Here is a 20,556-nt window from a genome sequence, read left to right on the forward strand (position 1 = left end):
AGGGGCCCCTTCTTCAAGCAAATGCCTTCCTGTTTCCCAGTTCAGGAGTGCTGAGGATGGGATGGCCCTACCCACCCGCAACAATCCATCCCTGGGACAAAAAAGACCACTCCCAGAAGAATGCGGAGTGCCCACCCCTACATCAGAGGGAAGGAGGGGGCTGCGGGGTAGCCACCGGCAGGGGAGGGAAAGGGGGAGGGAAGGGCCCAGAACCCCCACTCCCACCCTAGCAATTCCCTGTAGTAAGAGAGACTCTGGCAATCCACTGTGCAGAGGAGAAACAGCAGCCAAGTTTATTGTCACAGGACTCCTGCCTGAGCTGAGGGGCCAGGGACTTCCTCGTCTTGCATCACCCTAGGTCTACAGTTAGTGCTCTCACAGCTGGGAGCGGTTTGTCTGTGTTCCGGGGGAGATGTGGCAGGCCACAGATTGGTGACCCGACCAAGCTTGTCCCTGGCTGCTTGGAGGGAGATCCCCGCGTCTCCACTCCTTCAGAAAAGAAGCAGGAGTCAGCACATCGGATTTCAATCCTTTCCTGGGTGCCAGTAAGACTTGGGTGCTGGGAACTTCTTGCCAATGTAGGTTCTTCCCTGGGACTCCCCTCAGCCTCCTGGGCTCACAGTCCCACCCGTGTCCCACCCCTAAATGCTGTAAAGAGGACACAGATCTTAGGAAGCCCCTTGCCTCTGGCGGAGGAAGTCCAAGAAAAGTTTTAATTTAATCCTGTGAGATTGGGCATTGGGACAGACTGGGCCAAACCTCCACTCCCTGGGCCGGTGTTGAAATCTGTCAGAAGGACCAGGTTTGGATGAAGAGTGTTCCCTTGGGAGCCATCAGGGAGCTCACATCCTCTAAGGCTTCTGGGAGTGTCACCAGCTTGGGGGATGGGGGGTGGGGTCAAGGGAAGTCATGTTCAGGAAAGCAGTGGGACACCTGGAAGAGGTTCCCAGCATTGTTTCAGGTGGACACCTGTGGGCAAGGGCAGAGGACAGCTTCCTATGTGCACTGAAGGTGCCCCCAGGTGTGTGCCCAGTTCCCCTCCTCCAGTCACTGCCCTGACCTTTCGTCCTCCCCAGGTTTGCTCCCATCAAGGCTGCAGTTGTTGTATTGGGGCTCCTTCAAGACTGATGATACAGTGAGGGTGGAAACCATCCCTGTCATAGCCCCAGAACCAGGTACACAGTAGGACTTGCTAAGAGCCTAGGATGTGTGTAGCAAATCAAGCAGAAATCAAGTTCGCCTTTGCTTGCAGCCTGCGGGCTCCTGCCAGTATGTGAAGGTGGCGGTGGTGATTTGGCCACCATGATTCAACAGGGTTTGATTTTCCTGGGTCATCTTTGGGAGGCCGGGGTAAAGAGCTGTGAGGCCAGCCTGCACACCTCCATCCACATGTCTTGGTTTTGTCTCCCATCAGTTACTTTATAGCACACCTGTCCCCTTTCTCTCTCTGAAGAATTGCTGACCACATTCTCTGGGTCATATGTAGGTTGAGAAGGAACAGGAAGGGCAGGGAATGTCAGGGGGTTGGGGGAGCGCAGGACCCTTGGGTCTCATGCAGAGATGGGGATTTTCTGTGGTCTAGGGTCAGAGTCAGGGGCTGTTCCATCCTTGAGGTCCAGGCCTCTGATGAGTAGCCAGAGCCGGGAGCACCTATGCAGAAGCAGGGATCCCAGGCTGAGGACCACCGCCAGCCACGCCAGCCCTAGAAGGATCCATATAGCTGCCAGGCTCCGGTACACAGCGATGTAATGCTTGCTGGGGTCTGTGCCTGCCGGGGAAGGTGATGGCTTGTGTCTGAGGGCACTGCCACCCCCAGTTTCCATAGGAATACTCTCTCCCTGGCCCTCATACAAAGGACTAGTGGTGGAGGGAGCAGTGATAATTTTCATACTAGAGACTTCTGAGGACGCAACCAAGAGTCCACAGGTGCCTCAGAAGTAACCAACCTCAGTTGGTACCTCCCTGTTCCCCATCATTGTGGTGGGTGTCCACCAAGATAACCTGATTATCCCATTCTCACCGACAACATAGTCCCCGAAGCCAATGGTGCTGAGGGTGATGAAGGCAAAGTAGAAGCCCTCACGGAAGCTCCAGCCCTCCACATGGCTGAAGAACATGGGTGGGAAGATGAGAATGACCAGGGTCCCCAAAGTCAGGAACAGAGCCAGGCCCAGCACCTGCAGAAGCTGGGAGGGGAGAGTCTGCCCTTGAGACCATCTGGAAGTATATGGGGGAGGTCTGGGAAAAGTCAAGTATGGGCAGGGCAATATCTAAGCCCCTTAGCCCCCTCCCCAGCTGCAGACATCTGGGTGGGGCTGTACCCATGGACATGTGACATGTATGTACCAAGCTTTCCTGGATAAGAGACTGTGTTAGTGGGTCAAGGAAGGAGCCAAAGCCTCCTTTTTCACTTGAGAATCACACTTGAGCAGACTCTCTAGGGCACTCAGATCTGGAATAATACTACTGTCACCCACTAAACTGATCCAAGTCCCTCTGTGACAATAAGCTCTGTGGGGAATGCTGGGTAGCCTGGAGACCGTTTGGGACCACATGAAATAATGCTGGATGCCCGTGATGAGAATGGAGAGGTAATGTAGTTTTCGGATTCTCCACCACAGGGAAGTCAAGCCCAGGGTCTGGCCCTTAACACTTTGCAAGTAGACTCCGTAGTCGCATGTAACTGCAGAGCCCTTTGAAGCTACACCCTGTCCTGTGTGCATCACCTTCCTAGTTCTTTCTTGCCCCAGTCCTGCAGCTGTACAAACTGACTCTCAGATGTCTGCATACCCAAGCCCATCTCCCAATTTTCAGCTATCTCCTGGAGGACTTGGAGGGGAGGGAGGACTCCTCCTTACCTGTGAATGCCTGGGATGGTCCTCCCACCTGTCCAATGTGGTCAGGTGGGCACGCAGCCCTGTGCCGAGGTGGTTGAGGAAGACCACGTTGAGTGGGATGCCCATCAGGGCATAGAAGACACAAAAAACCTGCCCTGCCTCCGTACTGGGTGCCAGGTTTCCATAGCCTACAGGGCAAGGGAGTATATAGATCAAGGGAAGAGAGAGCTCAGAACTACTTCCCACCGGCCCGCCCCAGGTCCAGCAGAGGCATGTCCCCATCATCTCTGGGGGAAGAGATGCTCCTTGTTCCCATGGATACTCACCCGATTCTCTGATAGAACAACCTCTACTTATAGAAGACTCGTCTCCAGTACTGCTGCCTCCCTCCATAAAGTCCTCCTGACTGCCACCCCCTGCCTCCCACCAGTTAGGTTCCTCCGGCCCCGCCCATGTGCAGTTCTAGTTACCCACTCTGCCTTATGTAATTGTAGCAATTTATTCCCTCTTTGATGGACAAGAAACTCTGAAGGCCAAGCCCAGGACAAATCTAGGTCTATATCCCAACCCCTACTCTGTCACTTTGCCTGGATTGCCAAGGAGGATGAGTGGAATTGGGTTTGGGCTTAACGGAATGGAAGGGAGGCCCGTGTGAGAGAGGCCTGGGGGTTCACTGGGGGTGAATAGAGTGTGGGACACTGAGTTTTGAGGAACAATCTCTGCGCATAAACACTCTCCCACCTCCAGTCCCTCTCTCCCTGAGATGACTTCTAGTCCCAGGTGTGAGCCTGGTCTGTAGCGTTAGCTCACCAGGACCAGCCATCTGCAGGGAGGACTGAAGTCAATAGGAAAGGCCCTCGTTCCCACCTTTTATGCAGTCCTGTGAGGACAAGCTCTGCTTGGCCCTTCAGTGTGCCCCAGGGAAGTGAATCCAGCCACCTACAGCTGCAGCCAACCTGGCTGCCTTCCACTTTCATGGGTCTTACCTACCCTCTTCCCAATCTGTACCTTGTGTGCCCCTCCTGCATAAACCACATCCTTGCCCCATTGATGACTTCTGGAAGGGCTCCCAAGCAGAGCAGGGCCTAGGGAGGCCCTCCTTCCTCACCAGTTTACCTATGGTGGTGACCACTGTGCCCGCAAAGAAGAAGCTGCTCCCAAAGTCCCAGTTGCTGGGGTTGGTGGAGTTGCCTTTGGGGTTCACACCTTTCACCCAGGCTTCCAGGATGACCTGTGAAAGTGGTATGGTCAGCAGAACAGGCCGTGATATCTGCTGTGCCCCAAAGGCCGGGAACCATTGGGAAGCAGGACTTCCTGTGGGAACTGATTTTTCATGGGCTGGGCAGAGGCCTCCCAGCCCCATGTGGCAGAAACTTACCTCTTAAGAGGTAGGCTTTGGCCTCCTCTTTCCCACACACTGGTGAGGACAGCATTTGCCCAGATCCCTGGCTGTCCCCCACTGCACCTCTGAGCCCTCCATCCTGCAGAGGAGGGGTTCTGATTCCTCTGCTGGCTCTGAATGTGGATGAGTGGCTCAGAGAACCCAGCGGTGGAGGAGAAAGGGACTAGTGTACAAACTCGCTTCCTCATGAAGTCTCATCGGAATACTACACTCAGCGTGGGAGTTCCCCAGGAACTGGGTTCTCCTAAAACTTACCCTAAAAGGTCAGGGTCTGTCCTGAGACTGAGGACTTTTGGGGTACGTCTGGCCCATCTTTCCTAGTGAGTCCCTGGGCTAAGCACTGGCCCCCTTGAATGCAGTCAGATCTGGGTCATCCTTGCCCTGTGACCACAGAGATAGTTCAAGCCTTACCACCTGTCTGCCAGCTCTTCATTCCTGATTTCATTTCCAGCTCAGGGCAGAAGGAAGTTTTGGGGTGTCCCTGTCTCTGGCTTACTTCTGGAAGGCTGGGAGACCTTGGAAAAGAGTACCATTCCTGAGTAAGGGCTGTATGCGGAGTATATCCGGGAACAGCAGGGACAGTGTTCCCTGCTCACGTATCATCCTGCCAACTCTCAGTCCCAAGAGAAGTCTCAGGGCCTCAGCACCACCTGGTGGCCTCCCCTGAAGCTCCTGAGTCAGCAGGGCTGGGCGGGAGCTGACGCGGGCTTTCCTGTCACTCATAGGCAGTACTGCTGTTGGGGTCAGTCCACAGACCCTGCTTTAAGAACTGTCACTTTCAGGAGGACCCTGTCCTCAGCTAGAATGAAGAATAAGGAGCTCCCTAATAAGAAGTGTGGGTGTGAGTTCTGTCTCAGCAGTGACTGTGCAGCCTTGGCCCACACACCACCCCTCTCTGAGCCTCAGCTCCCACTAGCTAGCTGAAGATACTGGTTCAAGTAAGCAACTGGAAGGAAACACCGGGGGGTGCTCAGCCCCAGGCGCTGGATCATGAGGGAACAGAGCTTTGGTCCCCACCCCTCAACTACATGATCATTGTGCGGACTGTACCTGCCTGAAGGTTCGCAATGACTGACACCATTTGTTCTGCCTGTCTTCTCAGTGGATTTGCCTTTGCTCAAAATACCTAGTTTTCCTTTGTTTCTGGCAGGAGGGACCCAGGCAGGGAGTGAGAGGAGCTAGGGGTGCAGTCCTGGTAGAGCTCACTGCCCATCAGCCCAGCTGGTCCTCGCGTTGGTCTGCGTCTGCACTCTGGGACATAAACTGGGAGCCAGCAGATGGAGTAGCTGTCCTGAGAAGTGGGGGAGTGTGGGAGAGGAAATTTCTACCATGTTGATAACTGACAGATAATGCTCAGGAAGCAATGACAGCCCCGAGAGGGCTTTTAATCTGCTGCCAAACGTTAAACCACAGACTGTGTGTGTGTGTGTGTGTGTGTGTGTGTGTATCCAAGTTTGTGTTTGCGCAGATGTGTGCACACGTATGTGTGCATGTGGCCAGAGATCACCCTCTGGTGTCATTCCTCAGAGCCATCAGCCATACATGGCTTTTGTCTTGGGACAGAGTCTCTCACTGAACTAGCCCTGGTTAGGTTGGCTTGGCCAGTGAACTCTTGGGATCCATCTGTCTCCGCAGTCCATCCACCCACCCAGTGCTGGGGTCACAGGTCCTTGCAGCCGTACCCAGAATTATCCATGGGTGCTGGGGGTTCAAACTCAGGTCCCTATGCTTATAGAGAAACTGCTCTTTCCGACTAAGCCATCTCTAGCTTTCCACAGATTTTTTGAGACAAGTCCTTTCTCATTGACCTGGAGCTTGCCTACCTGGTAAGGTCAGCTGGTCAGAGAACCCTAGAGATCTGCCCACTGGGCCTCTACAGTGCTGGGATTAGACGTCACCATGCCTGTTATATTTTTTCATTTAAAATTACATTTTAATAGTACATAACACTGTCTGTGTGAGTGTGTGTGTGCACGCATGCACATGTGTGTGCGTTTATATGGGTGAGGACATGTCATTGTGTGTCAAGATCAGAGGACAGCATTCCGGAAGCCAGCTCTCTCTTTTCACCATGTGGGTTCCAGGAATTGAACTCAGGTCATCAGGCTCTGTGCCAAGTAAGCAACTTTACTCACTGAGCCAGCCATCTTCCCTGCCCAACACCTGGCTTTGTAATGTGGTATCTGGGCGTAGAGCTGAGGTCCTCATATTTGCCTGTCAGACATTTAACTGCCTGAGCTCCCTCCCCAACCCCAGTCACCTCCTTTTCCCCTCACTGATGAGGGCACACAGGTTAGGTAACCTTATCAAGGACACATAATGGACCTGCAGGCCAAGGTTCTGTAGTTTCCTCCACACTCCGTCTCTGCACCTGCCACCGGCCCCCTCCACCCACCTCCCCACTCTTCCTGGCCCATCCTTCCTTGCTCCCTCACCTGCACGAACTGCTCCAGGGCCTGCTGGTCCAGGCAGGTGTAGTTCTCTAGGAAGCGCAGCTTTTCCAGCTGGAACTGGTCCCTGGATTGAGCTTCTGCCTGCTTCTCCAGCAGCTGGAAGATGGTGGCCCCAAGCAGCAGGTAGCAGATATAGGCCAGAAGCAGGGGCAATACCTGGCCACCCCAGCAGCTACAGAGCCCAGCACGGGGCATGGTGTGTGTAGGACTCTGCAGCAGCTCTCAGGGTGGCTGTGGACAGAGTCGAGAAGAGGTGAGAGCCCCTGCTACTGCCTTCCCTGTCCTCCACCTCACAGGTGTCTGCGGCAGGGGAGTCTGTTTGAACAGTGTGGTGTGCAAACAGGCCCGCCATCCCCCACCCAGCCTTGTTTTTCCATGCACAGCAGCAAGGTAGCAAATGCATGGGCCCCTCGGGGACGCCTACAGGCTTCTCCTGAGCTCGTCTGGCCTCATCCTCTGCTTCCAATGAGGCTGAGTGTGAGACCATCTGAATGGGAGCCCACTCCGCTGGGTCTAAAAGGGCTCTTGACAGCTTCAGATCCCTCACTTGGGAAGGCTCCCAGTACAAATATGGGAGTCTAGGAGGGAAGTGTCACAAGGGTGTGGGTTGGCCTTGCTTCAGAAGGGAATAGGGAAGATTAAACTGCCTATTGGGGGAACCCGGGGATGAATAAAGCAGAGTAAAGCAAATCAGAGCAAAGCAAACAGGCAGATGACAGCCTTGCTTAGCAGCACTGTCAGTCGGTGGGACTGACACATGGGAGGCCCTGTTTACCACCAGGTGTCACCTCTGCCGATGGTCGGACTTGTTTGAGACCCTGTAGGCTGTTGAGCTCAGGAGGCAGAAGTGAGAAGCCAGAACTGAGTCTTCACCCCCACAGTGTTGTCAGTGGCTCCTTCTTCCCTTGAAGAACCCATGGTGCCTCAGTTGACCTTTGGCGAGCGTGACAGCTTTATTGACATTATACAATAGCTCACCAGCATACACTGAAAGTGGCCACTCCCACAGTGTCCTGGTTAATTTTCTCATTTCTGAGAAAACACCTGACAAAAGCAACGGAAGGAAGGAAGCAAGGAAGGAAGGAAGCAAGGAAGGAAGGAAGGAAGGAAGGGTTTCTGTTGGTTCACAGTGTGGGGTCAGCTCATCATGGCAAGGAGAAGCACGGCTGCAGGAGCATGAAGCGGCTGGTTACGTGGCTTCTACAGGCAGGAAGCAGAGAGAGCTGCGAGCTAGTAGTCAGCTTGCTTGCTTTGCTTTCCTTTTTCCTTTCTTTTTTCTTTTCTTTTTTGTTTTTCTTTCCTTTTCTTTCTTCTCCTTTTTTTTTTTTTTTTTTTTTTTTTTTTTTGAGATAGAGGTTCAAAAAGGCCCTGTGTAGCCTCAGCTGTCCTGGAACTCACTCTGTATACCAGACTGGCCTCCAACTCAGAGACCCATCTGCTTCTGCCTCCTGAGAGCTGAGATTAAAGGCGTGTGCCACCACTGCCCGGCTGCCTTCTCCATTTTTATTCAGTCTGGGACTCCAGCCATCCATGGTCTTGCTCACATTCAACAAGGATCTTCCCACCTCAATAAATTCAATCTAGAACGTTGTCACAGAGGTTTCTCTCTCTCTCTCTCTCTCTCTCTCTCTCTCTCACACACACACACACACACACACACACACACACACACACACACATCCACGCACACAGGCTTGTCTCCTAGAAAACTCACACAGAAGTTTGTGACATATGCACAGCTTGTCTCCTCGGTAAGAGCCGGATGGAACTGGAACTCTGCCTGGTAAGCAATAGCCTCGTGGCAACACACAGATTAATGGAGAGAGGCTAATTTAACATATGAGCTAGCCAGAAATATGCTTAAGCTATAGACCAAACAGTGATTTAAATAATATAGTTTCTGGGTGATTATTTCGGGAGTCTGGGCGGCCGGCTTCCTACTACACCTGTCAAGTTGACAGTCAGCACTGATCGTCACACATGGTCTGTGCTATATCCACAGAGTTATAAGACCACACTACTATCAAGTACTTCAAAGAGGAGCCCCTCCCATTAGCCATTGCTTCCCACTTCATCCAAGTCTAGTCTCTTAGACTATGGGGACCTGTTTTCTGTCTCTAATAGATTTCCCTATTTCGGAAATTTCATATAGAAGAAATGTGACAGGGTTGGATCCCGGGAGCAGCTGCGGCGGCTCAGTTCTTTTCTCCCCGTCTCCCTTTCACTTCCGGAAACATGGCCTCTGGTGTGGCTGTCTCTGGCGGTGTCATCAAGGTGCGCAAGTCTTCAATGCCAGAAGTGAAGAAACGCAAGAAGGCAGTGCTCTTCTGCCTGAGTGAGGACAAGAAGAACATCATCCTGGAGGAGAGCAAGGAGATCCTGGTAGGAGATGTGGGGCAGACTGTGGACGATCCCTACACCACCTTTGTCAAGATGCTGCCGGACAAGGACTGCCACTACGCTCTCTACGATGCCACCTAGGAGACCAAGGAGAGCAAGAAAGAAGACCTGGTGTTCCTCTTCTGGGCCGCTGAGAGTGCATCTCTTAAGAGCAAACTGATCTACGCCAGCTCCAAGGATGCCATCAAGAAGAAGCTGACAGGAATCAAGCATGAATTACAAGCAAACTGCTACGAGGAGGTCAAGGACCGCTGCACCCTGGCAGAGAAACTAGGTGGCAGTGTCGTCATCTCCCTGGAGGTCAAGCCTTTGTGAGCCGCCTCCAGCCCCTGCCTGGAGCATCTAGCAGCCCCAGACCTGCTCATGGGTGTTGCAGGCTGTCCCTTTCCTGTCAGACATGAGGGGCTGGGGGATCCCAGCAGGGGGAGGGTAATCCCTTCACCCCAGTTGCCAAATGTTCCCCCACCCCCTGGACCGTCCTTCTCCCTCCACCCTGATGGTTCTGGCCTTCCCAAACTGCTTTTGATCTTCTGATTCCTCTTGGGTTGAAGCAGACCAAGTCCCTTCCCAGGTACCCAGTTTTGGGGTAACCTGCCCTATTTTTTTAACAACACCCCTACTCCTCAAACCCCCATCCCATGCCGCCAACTTCTAATCACAATAGCGACTCTGTGCTTGTCTGTTTAGTTCTGTGTGGAAATGAAATGTGGAAATGACCCTCCCTTGCCAGCTGGTTGCCCTCCCCTTCCCCTTGTTCTCAGCCACTCATGAAAGCAGGACCAGTAAGGGACCTTCAATTTAGAAACAAACAAACAAACAAAAAAACCAATAAAAAGGCTAATTAACAAGGAAAAAAAGAAGAAATGTGACAGAGATGAGCTCCTGGTCCACTTCTCTGCCTTTTTCTCTTGGTGTTTCCTAGTTCTGATCCCATGTGGAAAGGCAGGGTGACCATGAAAACATTCACATCGTGGTCTTTTCACAGGTATCCAGCACCAGATGGGACATCTTTGGGTCAAGTAAGTAAGCAGGCAGGATTCTGGAACTGAGCTGCTCCATCAAAGGAGGTGTGGTCATCACAGAGATGGGCACCAACTAGAAGAACCTGTGGTGCAGATGCTGTGGCCAGCCTGTAAGGACAAACAGCCAGCATTTCTTCCATAATGAGGTAACGATGAGAGAATATGCATGCTGGGGGTGGAGAGGGTGGTGGTTTGAATGAAAATACCCTCCATAGGCTCAGATATTTGAATGTTTAGTCCTTGTTGGTGGAACTGTTTGGGAAGGATTAGGTATGGCCTAGTTAGAGGAGATATATCACTAGGATCAGGCATTGAGCTTTCAAAAGTCCATGTCAGGCCTAGTTAGTGCTCTCTCTCAGCTACTGCTGCAAGTACCACGCCTGCCTGCCCACTGCCATGTTCCCTGTCATGGTGGCCATAGAGTCACCCTTTGAAACTGTAAGCCAGGCCCCAGTAAACTCTTTTTCTCTAAGTTGCTTTGGTCATTGGTGTCTCTTAAAAGAAATAAAAAAGTAACTAAGACGGGGGACCTTACAGAAAACCAGAGCCAGGGGGAGAATTTTTATGATTTTCAAGTTTATGAGAGAAAGAGTATAAAACACAACATCACTGGTGTGAGGTGAGGCAGGAGCATGACTGCTTGGTATTAAGAGCAAGAACAGGTGTGTTCAGTTTTGGAGGGGGTGTGAGGAGAGCTGGGCGTCTTCTTTTCTGAAAACTCCCTGCTGGATCTGGTGTCTGATGCTTGCAGAATGGGGTCTCTCTCAAGAACACAGCCATGTGGTTGGGGAACTTTTGAAAACTCATTGTTTTGAGACAATGTCTTATGTAGCTCTGGTTAGCCTGGAACTCACAATGTAGACCAGGCTGGCCTCAAACTCATAGATATCCACCTGCCTCTGCCTCCTGAGTGCTGGGATTAAAAGCATGTGCTACTATACCCAGCTGATTTCTGAAAACTCTTAGAGTCTAAGACTTAGGCCACAAAATCTATAGGGATTGAAATACAAAGGTGAGCCTGACTGTAGTGGTGCATGTTTTTAATCCCAGCACTTGGGAGGCAGAGACAAGTGGATCTCTGTGAGTTCGAAGCCAGCCTGGTCTACAGAGCGAGTTCCAAGACAGCCAGAGCTACACAGAGAAACCCAGTCTTGAAAGCCAAAAAACAAACAAACAAAAAAGAAAAAAGAAATTTATAAAGAAACACAGAGGTGAAATAAGAATGAGGACATCTCATGGGGTCCTCAAAGCCCCCCCCCCCCATTCCCTCACAAGATTCAGGAAGCTCAGAAACTTCCAAGAGTCTCAAAGCCACTCCCAAGGGTAGATGGGCAGTAAATACTTTTTAGAGAGAGGAGACTAGAACAGCCTTCAGTTGTGCAGGGAGCTCCAGCTATGCACCCTGGAAGTTGTCACCCGTGCTGGGGTGGGCTTCTCAGAGGTCTCCTGTGAGTGACACAGGAATCTCATTGGTTCACCAAGATGGGACTTTGGTAGAATGGTTTCTTAGGTCTATAATCCATTCCCTACCTGGAGAGAACAAAGATTTTTTTCACATCTCCCCAGGAAAAGCCACACAACCCTCCCTCCATCCCTTCTTCCCTCCTTCCCTCTCTTCCTTCTTCTAAACATCCAAGGCTAGTGTCCTCTGTGTGTTGGGGGTCTGCCAGCCCTTGATCTCTCTGCACCTCCTAACCCAGTATCTCCCTGTGTGTCTAGAAATCCACTGTGAGCAAGGACTAGACATGAGGCTTGATTTATAACCCCTTTCTGGGAATTATTACTGCTAACAGGCAGAGCCAATGTGTGCTTCCTAAGTGGGGAGGGCAAAATCAATTAATGACAAATGTAAAATGGCCAGGCAGCCTTGACGGCAGAGCATGGCCTAACATCTGGAGGTGATAAGAGATTTTCTGAAGCTGAACTAATAGAGAGATTGGAGGGGAGAAAAAACCCAGATCAATCCCATGTACAATGGACAGAGAATCCAGAGTAAACAGAGTAGCTGGGCTTGGATTTCCTTCCATCTGAATGAGCCCTGAGATAAGGAAAAGGACAGGCCACCCATCCAACATCGGTATTTGCTTATGGATTCACTCAATCAACGTGTCTGTGTAAGGGTAAAAGGACACCTTCCAAGGGGAGAGGTTGAGGCCCACAGGCCCCAGGTTTGACCTATGAGGAAGAGCAGAAGTGAGAAGGGCCACCTTTAATGGCCCACCTAAATAGAACCAAGTGGCTAGAGGGCTAAGTTGTAGCAAGGATGCCGGGCGCTCCTGGAAGTCTCTGTACTGTGATACTGTAAGAGAACGTTCCATGTGGGACAGATAGTACAGGTCTGTATGAATCTTTATCTGAGAAGCTGATCTCAGAGGAGGTCCAGCTTGCTGTGACCGGAAGTAAGGATGTGGGATGCTGAGGGATGACTTTAGGGGCTCTCTAATTAAATAATCAGACATGCCTGGTGTTTTTTAAAAGATTTATTTATAGTATTATTTTATGTCATAAATTATTTGCTTGCATGAATAAAGACCGTGTGTGTGTGTGTGTGTGTGTGTGTGTGTGTGTGTGTGGTGCTGAAAGACCGCACTGAATCCTCTAGACTTCAGTTACAGATGATTATGGGCCCCTGTGGTGGATGGTTTTATGTCAACTTGACACAAGCTAAAGTCATCTGAGAGGAGAGGAAAAAAACTCAATTAAGAAAATGCCTTTGGGGGGCTGGAGAGATGGCTCAAAAGTTAAGAGCATTGCCTACTCTTCCAAAGGTCCTGAGTTCAATTCCCAGCAACCACATGGTGGCTCACAACCATCTGCAATGGGGTCTGGTGCCCTCTTCTGGCTGGCAGGTATACACACAGACAGAATATTGTATACATAATAAATAAATAAATATTTTTAAAAAATGCCTTTGGGGCTGGAGAGATAGCTCATGGTTAAGAGCACTGGCTCGTAGCCCAAGTTCAATTCCCAGCACCCACATCAGATCCCATAGCACAAGGCAATGCAGAAAATGGTCAATTGTTTATTGTAAATGTGCTGAAGGCCTCAAAATTTTATTTAAAAAATCTTATCAATAGCAAAGGTTTAAAAAAAGACTTTTCCATCATGTGGCAGCAAGCCAAGGAAACTGTGAAGAAATGTCCTATTTGTTCTTTATACAACCGACACCACTACCTGCAGCAAGGAGCCCAAAGAATACTCAAAGGAATGAAATCTGGTGTATTGATGTATTCCCTTTTGTAGAATCTGAAAAACTAAAGTATGTACACCACACTATTGATACCTATTCAGGTTTTCCACGGACAACTGCTTTGAGTTTGGAAAAGGCTAATTTGGTAACCACATATTTGCTAGAAGTAATGGTCACCATGGGTATGTCTGTATACATATAAAGACAGACAGTGCTCCTGCATATGTGTCTAAGAAAATGAGACACTTTTTTTATTCTTATAATATAAAGCATATTACAGGTATACCACACAATCCTACAGGGCAGGCAGTTATAAAAAGAGATCAAATCGAACTCTAAATGATATATTAAATAAACAGAAAGGTATAATAAAGACCCCCAGAAATACATCGCATAATGTTTTATTAACTTTTAACTTTCTAAATGCTGATGAGAAAGGAACAACAGCCTTGGAAAGACATTGGATAATAGAAAAAAACTATGGAATTAAATCAGTCAGTACACTTTAAAGATGTGTTGCCCTCATAATGGAATCCAGGACATGTGTGATTGGGAAAAGGATTTTGTTTTTGTTTCTATAGAAGAAATGCTATGGATACCATCAAAACTGATAAAGATTCTATTTGAACAAGAGACACCTCTTAATTAGAAGAGATAATATTTCATCAAGCAGCATGGCTGTTTAAACTAACCTATAAAACTAACAAGTTTTATTTTCATTTGATCAGATATAACTTGTCAAAAGAGAATCTCCCCAAAATTAAAGTTGGGGGAGGGTTTGGGTTCTATGTTTTCAGAATAATAAAGGCATCCACATAAGGGATCTGAAAACCACTGGACAAACAAGAAATCTGAAATAAAAGGACACATCATTCAGAAAAAGTATCCCAAGAAAAGGAGTAAATTGGCCTATTGGTATATCACATTTCCAACAAGATAAAATTTCATGAATCTTTCCAAATGTTTGTTTCTGTTCTTCTCCACAGACATATAGTGCAAATGATCTTTTTTAAATTTATTTTTATTTAGCTCTACATTTTTCTCTGCTCCCTCCCTGACTCTCCCCTTCCACCTTCAACCCTCCCCCAAGGTCCCCATGCTCCCAATTTACTCAGGAGATCTTGTCTTTTTCTACTTTCTACTTCCCAGGTAGATTATACTTACGTAAGTCTCTCTTGGTGGCAAATGGTCTTTTTGTAGTCCCAGTCCAGTAAAAGGTTAAAGCTGGCTTTGAAGTTGGAGCATGGTTCTCTCCTTCTTTAAACCCAAAAATCAAAAATTTCTATCTTATGTCAGAAGAGCCACCTGATATGTGGCAGAAGAAAAACAAATATTTAAAGATTTCTTTATTGCCACTAATCTCATAATCCTTTGGTTTTATAAATAATGTATACAATATTCTGTCTGTGTGTATGCCTGCAGGCCAGAAGAGGGCACCAGACCTCTTTACAGATGGCTGTGAGCCACCATGTGGTTGCTGGGAATTGAACTCAGGACCTTTGGAAGAGTAGGCAATGCTCTTAACCTCTGAGCCATCTCTCCAGCCCTCGATCTTTCAGTTTTATATTAACTCTTTAACAGTTTTTCTTAAGATAGAAAATTTATAATATATATATTCTCTAAACTTTTTGTCATGATATTAATGGCCATCCTAACTAATTTTAGAAAATGGTTTCATCTATCTTCTTGTGCTTGATTTCAGGTCTGAGACGCTATCAGCTTTTGCAGTGAACCCTGAGCATACCCGACAGTGACCTTTGAACTCTCCAAAGAGAGGATAGGGCCCCACAATTATTCCACCAGGACTCTGATAACACCTCTAAGCTGAAAAACACCACCTAAAGATAGACTTTTGGACTATAAACTGTTCTGAACAATTTTGAGGTGATTAGCTGAGATGATCCAGCCTCACAGGCTACTCTAACCAGGACTTGAGACAAGTACTGCTCTTTCTTATTATGCAGAGACTGGACAACAAATGATACAGCTACCTCTCCCAGGACTTGATAATTAACCCAAATATTTCTTTTCAGGTGTCCTAAAGATGCCTTCACCCCCAGACAGCAGGAAGTAAATTTAAGAATATGGTGCCCACATTCCCAATAGGGGGTTATGGATATTTGTCATTATTATTTAGGGAGGTTGGTTACAAGTTGTTATTGGTTATTGCAGGAGAAAAGTTGAACAAAAAAGATTAGATTCAGAGTTTTTGTTTTGAAAAGAAAAAAAGGGATATAGATGTAATAGGATAAAAAGGTAGATTATTGAATTTACTCTAAAAAGAAAAAAGAGAAAAAGAAACTACTAGTTTTTAATATTTTACGTTGGATTGGACATTTGTATATTGTATACAAATTTTGTATATTGATACAAATTTGAGATTAATTTTGTTAAAACATATTGTATGTACATTTGTAATCTTATTCAAGGTATTGTACCTAAACAGCTCATTTGACAAAGTAATGCAAAATTCTAGTTTATGAAAGTAATTATTATAAACTGTTTAGGATAATAAGAAAATACAGGTTAGTAATTCATCATCTATAACAATCAAACTTGTAGTTACATTAGGTATGTTTTTAAGGTTAAACAGATATATTTTTTCTTTTTTTTTAAATTTATTTATTTATTAAGGATTTCTGCCTCCTTCCCACCACCGCCTCCCATTTCCCTCCCCCTCCCCCGATCAAGTCCCCAGCTCGAAGAGCAATCTGGGTTCCCTGACCTGTGGGAAGCCCAAGGACCGCCCACCTCTATCCAGGTCTCCTAAGGTGAGCATCCAAACTGCCTAGGCTCCCCCAAAGCCAGTACGTGCAGTAGGATCAAAAACCCACTGCCATTGTTCTTGAGTTCTCAGTATTCCTCATTGTCCGCTATGTTCAGAGAGTCCGGATTTATCCCATGCTTTTTCAGACCCAGGCCAGCTGGCCTTGGTGAGTTCCCAATAGAACATCCCCATTGTCTCAGTGTGTGGGTGTACCCCTTGCGGTCCTGAGTTCCTTGCTCGTGCTCCCTCTCCTTCTGCTCCTGATTTGGACCTTGAGATTTCTGTTAGCCAGAACCTGGATACAACCTAGATGCCCTTCAATGGAAGAATGGATGAAGAAAGTATGGAATATATACATGTTAGAGTATTACTCAACAGTAAAAAACAAGGACTTCTTGAAATTTGCATACAAATGGATGGAAATAGAAAACACTATCCTGAGTGAGGTAAGCCAGACCCAAAAAGAGGAACATGGGATGTACTCACTCATATTTGGTTTCTAGCCATAAACAGATATATTTTAAATAGACAGATCATCTTCAAACACTTCAGAGATCTACAGAATATGGCATTTAAGATGTTTTAATAATGTAGGTTCTTTTGTTTATGGTAATGAGACATGTCTGCTCCTGACAGCAACAACCTACTTCAGAAAAGATAATGGGCATTGAAGAAACTCCACATGAAGTTTGCTTTCTTTGTGGCCAAAGTCACTGGACAAGAAAATGCCCTAGGCTCAATTGTTGACAGTATGCTGTTCTAACTGGACAAACAGGACACAGGAGACTGACTGTCAAACATTGCCAAGACAAGGAAGGACAGCCCTTCAGAATATTTTACCTCACAGATTAGGCCTTTAGACTGAAGATAGATGCCCCAATGTTGTAGAGGAACTTTGGGTGATTTCCAGGAAGCCAGCTGTTTCTGTCATTTCTCACATTTTTTTAAATCATTTGCTTGTACTCCCTGCTTACTCAGTTAACATTATTTTCTTCTCAGGTCTCTGAGGAAGTTGAAGTCTAAGTAGTTATAGTTTTTCTTGTTTACCAGACTCAGAAAAGAAACTCACTAAAGAGTTTTAGAGGTGTAGAGTGTAAAAGGTTGAGGCATTAAAACATAATTTGATAATGAGAATTAGAATAGAAGTGAATTAGGTACAACTTTTTGGACTCATCAAGATAGACTCCATATGGAATATTTTCTCTGAATTTGTCAAATGCAAATGGACTCAACAATGTTGATGTATTAATTGCCTATATTTATTGTATGTAGTTTTTCTTATATTAGTTGTAGCCTTCTTTTTTATTTAGACATAAAGGGGAAATAGAGTGGTATATTATTTTTGTTTCAATAAATAAAACTTGCCTGAAGATCAGAACGCAAAGCAGGCACACTGGTCAGCCATACAGGCCAGGCAGTGGTGGCACACACCTTTAATCCCAGCAGCTACACTAGTTAGTCATGGAAACCAGGTGGTGGAGATGCACGCCTTTAATCCCAAAACTAGAGAGAAATATAAAATGGGAGGAGACCCGTCTCAGTCTCAGTCTGAGGATTTGTGGAGTCGGGGTTGCTCATTTTGGTCTGAGGTAGATGTTAAGAGTCAGTGACTGGCTGCTTTGCTTTTCTGATTTTCATCTTGAACCCCAATATCTGTCTCTGGGTTTTTGTTATTCATGCTACAGGAAGGAACAGTGTGTTTTTGTTTGGTTTTGTTGTTTTTAAACATAGAACCTGAGCCTCAGCTTAAATCATGATTGGGTATGGAATTAGAAGGATTCTCGTTTTCCACAGTCCAAGGTTCATTAGAACATCCCCACATTCACAATTCTTAAACAAATGCATTGGCCAGTGTTGGATTTCCTCAGACCAGATATGACATGGTGTAAGCTTGTTCATCTGGCAAGGGATCCCAGAGGTCTCAGCAGAAGATTCAGAGGAAGGCAGGAACAAGTGTGTAGGCCATCAGGAGACCACTGTAGACCCTGAGGCTTGACCCCATGGGATGCCCGGGAGACTGTACAATGCACTTTAGATTGTTTACAGAGAATAAAGAAACTGAATACTTATCCACCACCTCTGTCCCTCAATGGATGGAGATTGCACCAAAAGAAGCCAACTGTTCTAACTTGTTTTCTGTTGCTATGAACAACAAAAAACATCTTAGAGGGAGGAAAGGTTTATTTCAGTTTACAGGTTAGAGTGCTTCATGAAGAGAAGCCAAGGTGGGAATCTGGAGGCAGAAATGGAAGTATGGACCATGGAGGAATGCTGCTCCCTAGCTTGCTCCCATGGGCTGAGGTCCCCAAGTCAGTGGGAAGGATGGAGTGGGCTGGGTAGCAGTGTTCATCACTCTTGGCTGCTGGACTGCAGATGTGTGACCAGCTGTCTCAAGCTCCTGCTTACCCACCACCCTAGACTATTTCTGGACTGAAATGTAATTCAAAATTTCCCTTTCCCTGTCTTGTTGTTTTTGTTGTTGTGAGCCTAGTCTTTAACAACTGAGCCATCTCTCCAGCCAAATTCTTCCTTTCTTAAGATGCTTTGTCAAGTTTTTGTCACAGTGATGCTAGGCAACTAATACAGTGGGTATTGGTATCTTTTCACAAACTAATGAATTTTACTGTGACATTTCCATACATACATATAAAATACTTTGATCAGATCCACCCATTGCCAATTCTTGCCCTCATTCTTCCCTTATCCCTTCTGTAATAGTCTCCCTTCTGCTTTCATGTTTTGAAAAAAAATTGGTGACTGCTGTGTCTAGCAAATTTGCTGGAAAAAATGTAGTCCCCAAATCAGAAACTCAAGTATGGTCAGTGATCCCTTTGTATACAATTAAGAGTAATGGAAGAGAAGTAGTTACAGATTTATTCATTATCTAATTAATGATTAATTAGTTCATTGGAGAATAGGCTTTGTTCTTTTGGGACATCTGCTTGACCCCAAGTGAGTATTTTGAAACACTCCTGGAGATCAGTGTCCTGTACTGCTTGTTATCTCTGGTCTCAAAGCTGTTGTTTTGTATATGTTGCCTAGTTTTAGTCATGTAAAGGAGAGTAAATGAGGTCCTACTGTGGTTCATGGCTACAAGCAGCAGATTCAACAGGCTCTGAAGAACCTTTCAATAGATGAAACACTACTGTTATAGTGAGGGGGTACATGGTATGTGTGGGGTATGCATGCCACAACACACCTGTGGAGATCAGAAGACATCTTGCAGGAGTCATCCCTCTTCCTTCTATGTGAGTCCACAGAGCTTAGGTCGAGGATTGAAGCATCCTTTCAAACATTCATCTCTTTCTTCCATTGGCAGAGACCTTTGGGGGAAGGTTCATTGTGATTCAGTTCAGGTTCAAGCCAAAGGCCCAGCATTCACTGAGAGATTCCCAGTAGGTCAATTGGCAGTGTCCTGTAGCAGGACCCTAGTGACCCTGTTCCTGGCAGGCTGTGTCCTCTCTTCCTTGCCTCCTCTCCTGCCTAGGTGACTGCCTCACATCCTGTGCGGGGCTGTACCACACATTTTAATCAATAAGATAATGTCTCAGCAGGAGAGTGAAAGTCAAAAGACCCCAGCAAGCTCTAGAAGGTGGAGGCATTAAGGTGTTCCAGGAACACAGATGCCAATCACGAGGGACTCGGTCAAGTTCTGTGTTATCGTCAATGTGTGTTTGTGTGAATCTGTATTTACATCCTGTGCATTCATGAAGAGCTTTCTAGAATCAGGCTGTAAGGGCTGTGTTTGGCCTTGTCTAGTACTATGGGCTTTACTAGGGACTTAACTATGTGTGGGAGGGCTCAGAGGACCCTAAGTGGCTGCCTCCTCATGGGTCTAAATCATAAATCCTCAAGGATGTAGACACGGCACAGGATGGGTTCATATTACACTCCAGCTGCAGGATAGGGGGAGACTGTAGCTCTGCCTTCTAATCAGCAAAGAGGACAGCTCTTGCTAGCTGTGCCTTTAAAGGCATTGTGACCCAGGGGAGAGAGCAGAATACCTGGGCTACATTAGCTGCACAGCCTTGGGAGACATTTCCTGGTTGGTCAGAATAGTAGTCAAGCTCTTGCCTTTGTGTGCCTTAGGAATGTGGGTACATTGAGAGCATAGAAATGATGTAGGATTCCCCTCTGTATGCTGTGAATATGTTTTATTACTATTGGTTAATAAAGAAGCTGCTTTGGCCTATGGCAGGGTAGAATATAGGTAGGTGGGAAAACTAAACAGAATGCAGGGAGAAAGAAGGTGGAGCCAGGTAGATGCCATGTAGCTGCTGAAGGAGAAAGATGCCAGAACATTACCAGTAAGCCACAGCCTCATGGTGATACATAGATTAATAGAAATGAGTTAATTTAAGATGTAAGAACTAGTTAGAAATGTGCCTGAGCATTTGGCCAAACAGTGTTGTAATTAATATAGTTTTGTGTGATTATTCGTGTCTGAGTGACCAGGAAACAAACAAGCAGTCTCCAATTACA

General features: G+C 47.0%; 1 protein-coding gene and 1 pseudogene across 1 annotated transcript; one reads left to right on the forward strand and one right to left on the reverse strand.

Moving 5' to 3' along the window:
• Window positions 1–712: 712 nt before the first annotated feature.
• LOC142835764 (potassium channel, subfamily K, member 16) lies at window positions 713–7,034 on the reverse strand. Its single transcript, XM_075949507.1, has 5 exons — window positions 6,675–7,034; window positions 3,954–4,068; window positions 2,859–3,025; window positions 2,021–2,186; window positions 713–1,768 (listed from the first exon to the last, which is right to left on the reverse strand). The coding sequence occupies exons 1-5, from the start codon at window positions 6,885–6,887 to the stop codon at window positions 1,551–1,553; spliced, it is 879 nt and encodes a 292-aa protein (XP_075805622.1). The 5' UTR covers window positions 6,888–7,034; the 3' UTR covers window positions 713–1,550.
• Window positions 7,035–8,927: 1,893 nt separating this feature from the next.
• Window positions 8,928–9,407, forward strand: LOC142835804 (cofilin-1 pseudogene; annotated as a pseudogene).
• Window positions 9,408–20,556: the final 11,149 nt, after the last annotated feature.

The sequence above is a fragment of the Microtus pennsylvanicus genome, chromosome 15 (assembly GCF_037038515.1).
Source record: "Microtus pennsylvanicus isolate mMicPen1 chromosome 15, mMicPen1.hap1, whole genome shotgun sequence".
In the NCBI taxonomy this organism is placed as follows: domain Eukaryota; kingdom Metazoa; phylum Chordata; class Mammalia; order Rodentia; family Cricetidae; genus Microtus; species Microtus pennsylvanicus.

Coding starts and splice junctions, on each gene's coding strand:
- LOC142835764 (XM_075949507.1), bottom strand. CDS start 6,887: ATGCCCCGTGCTGGGCTCTGTAGCTGCTGGGGTGGCCAGGTATTGCCC. Junction 4,069..6,674: donor CCCTGGAGCAGTTCGTGCAG/GTGAGGGAGCAA, acceptor CCACTTTCACAG/GTCATCCTGGAAGCCTGGGT. Junction 1,769..2,020: donor CTTCGGGGACTATGTTGTCG/GTGAGAATGGGA, acceptor CTTCCCCGGCAG/GCACAGACCCCAGCAAGCAT.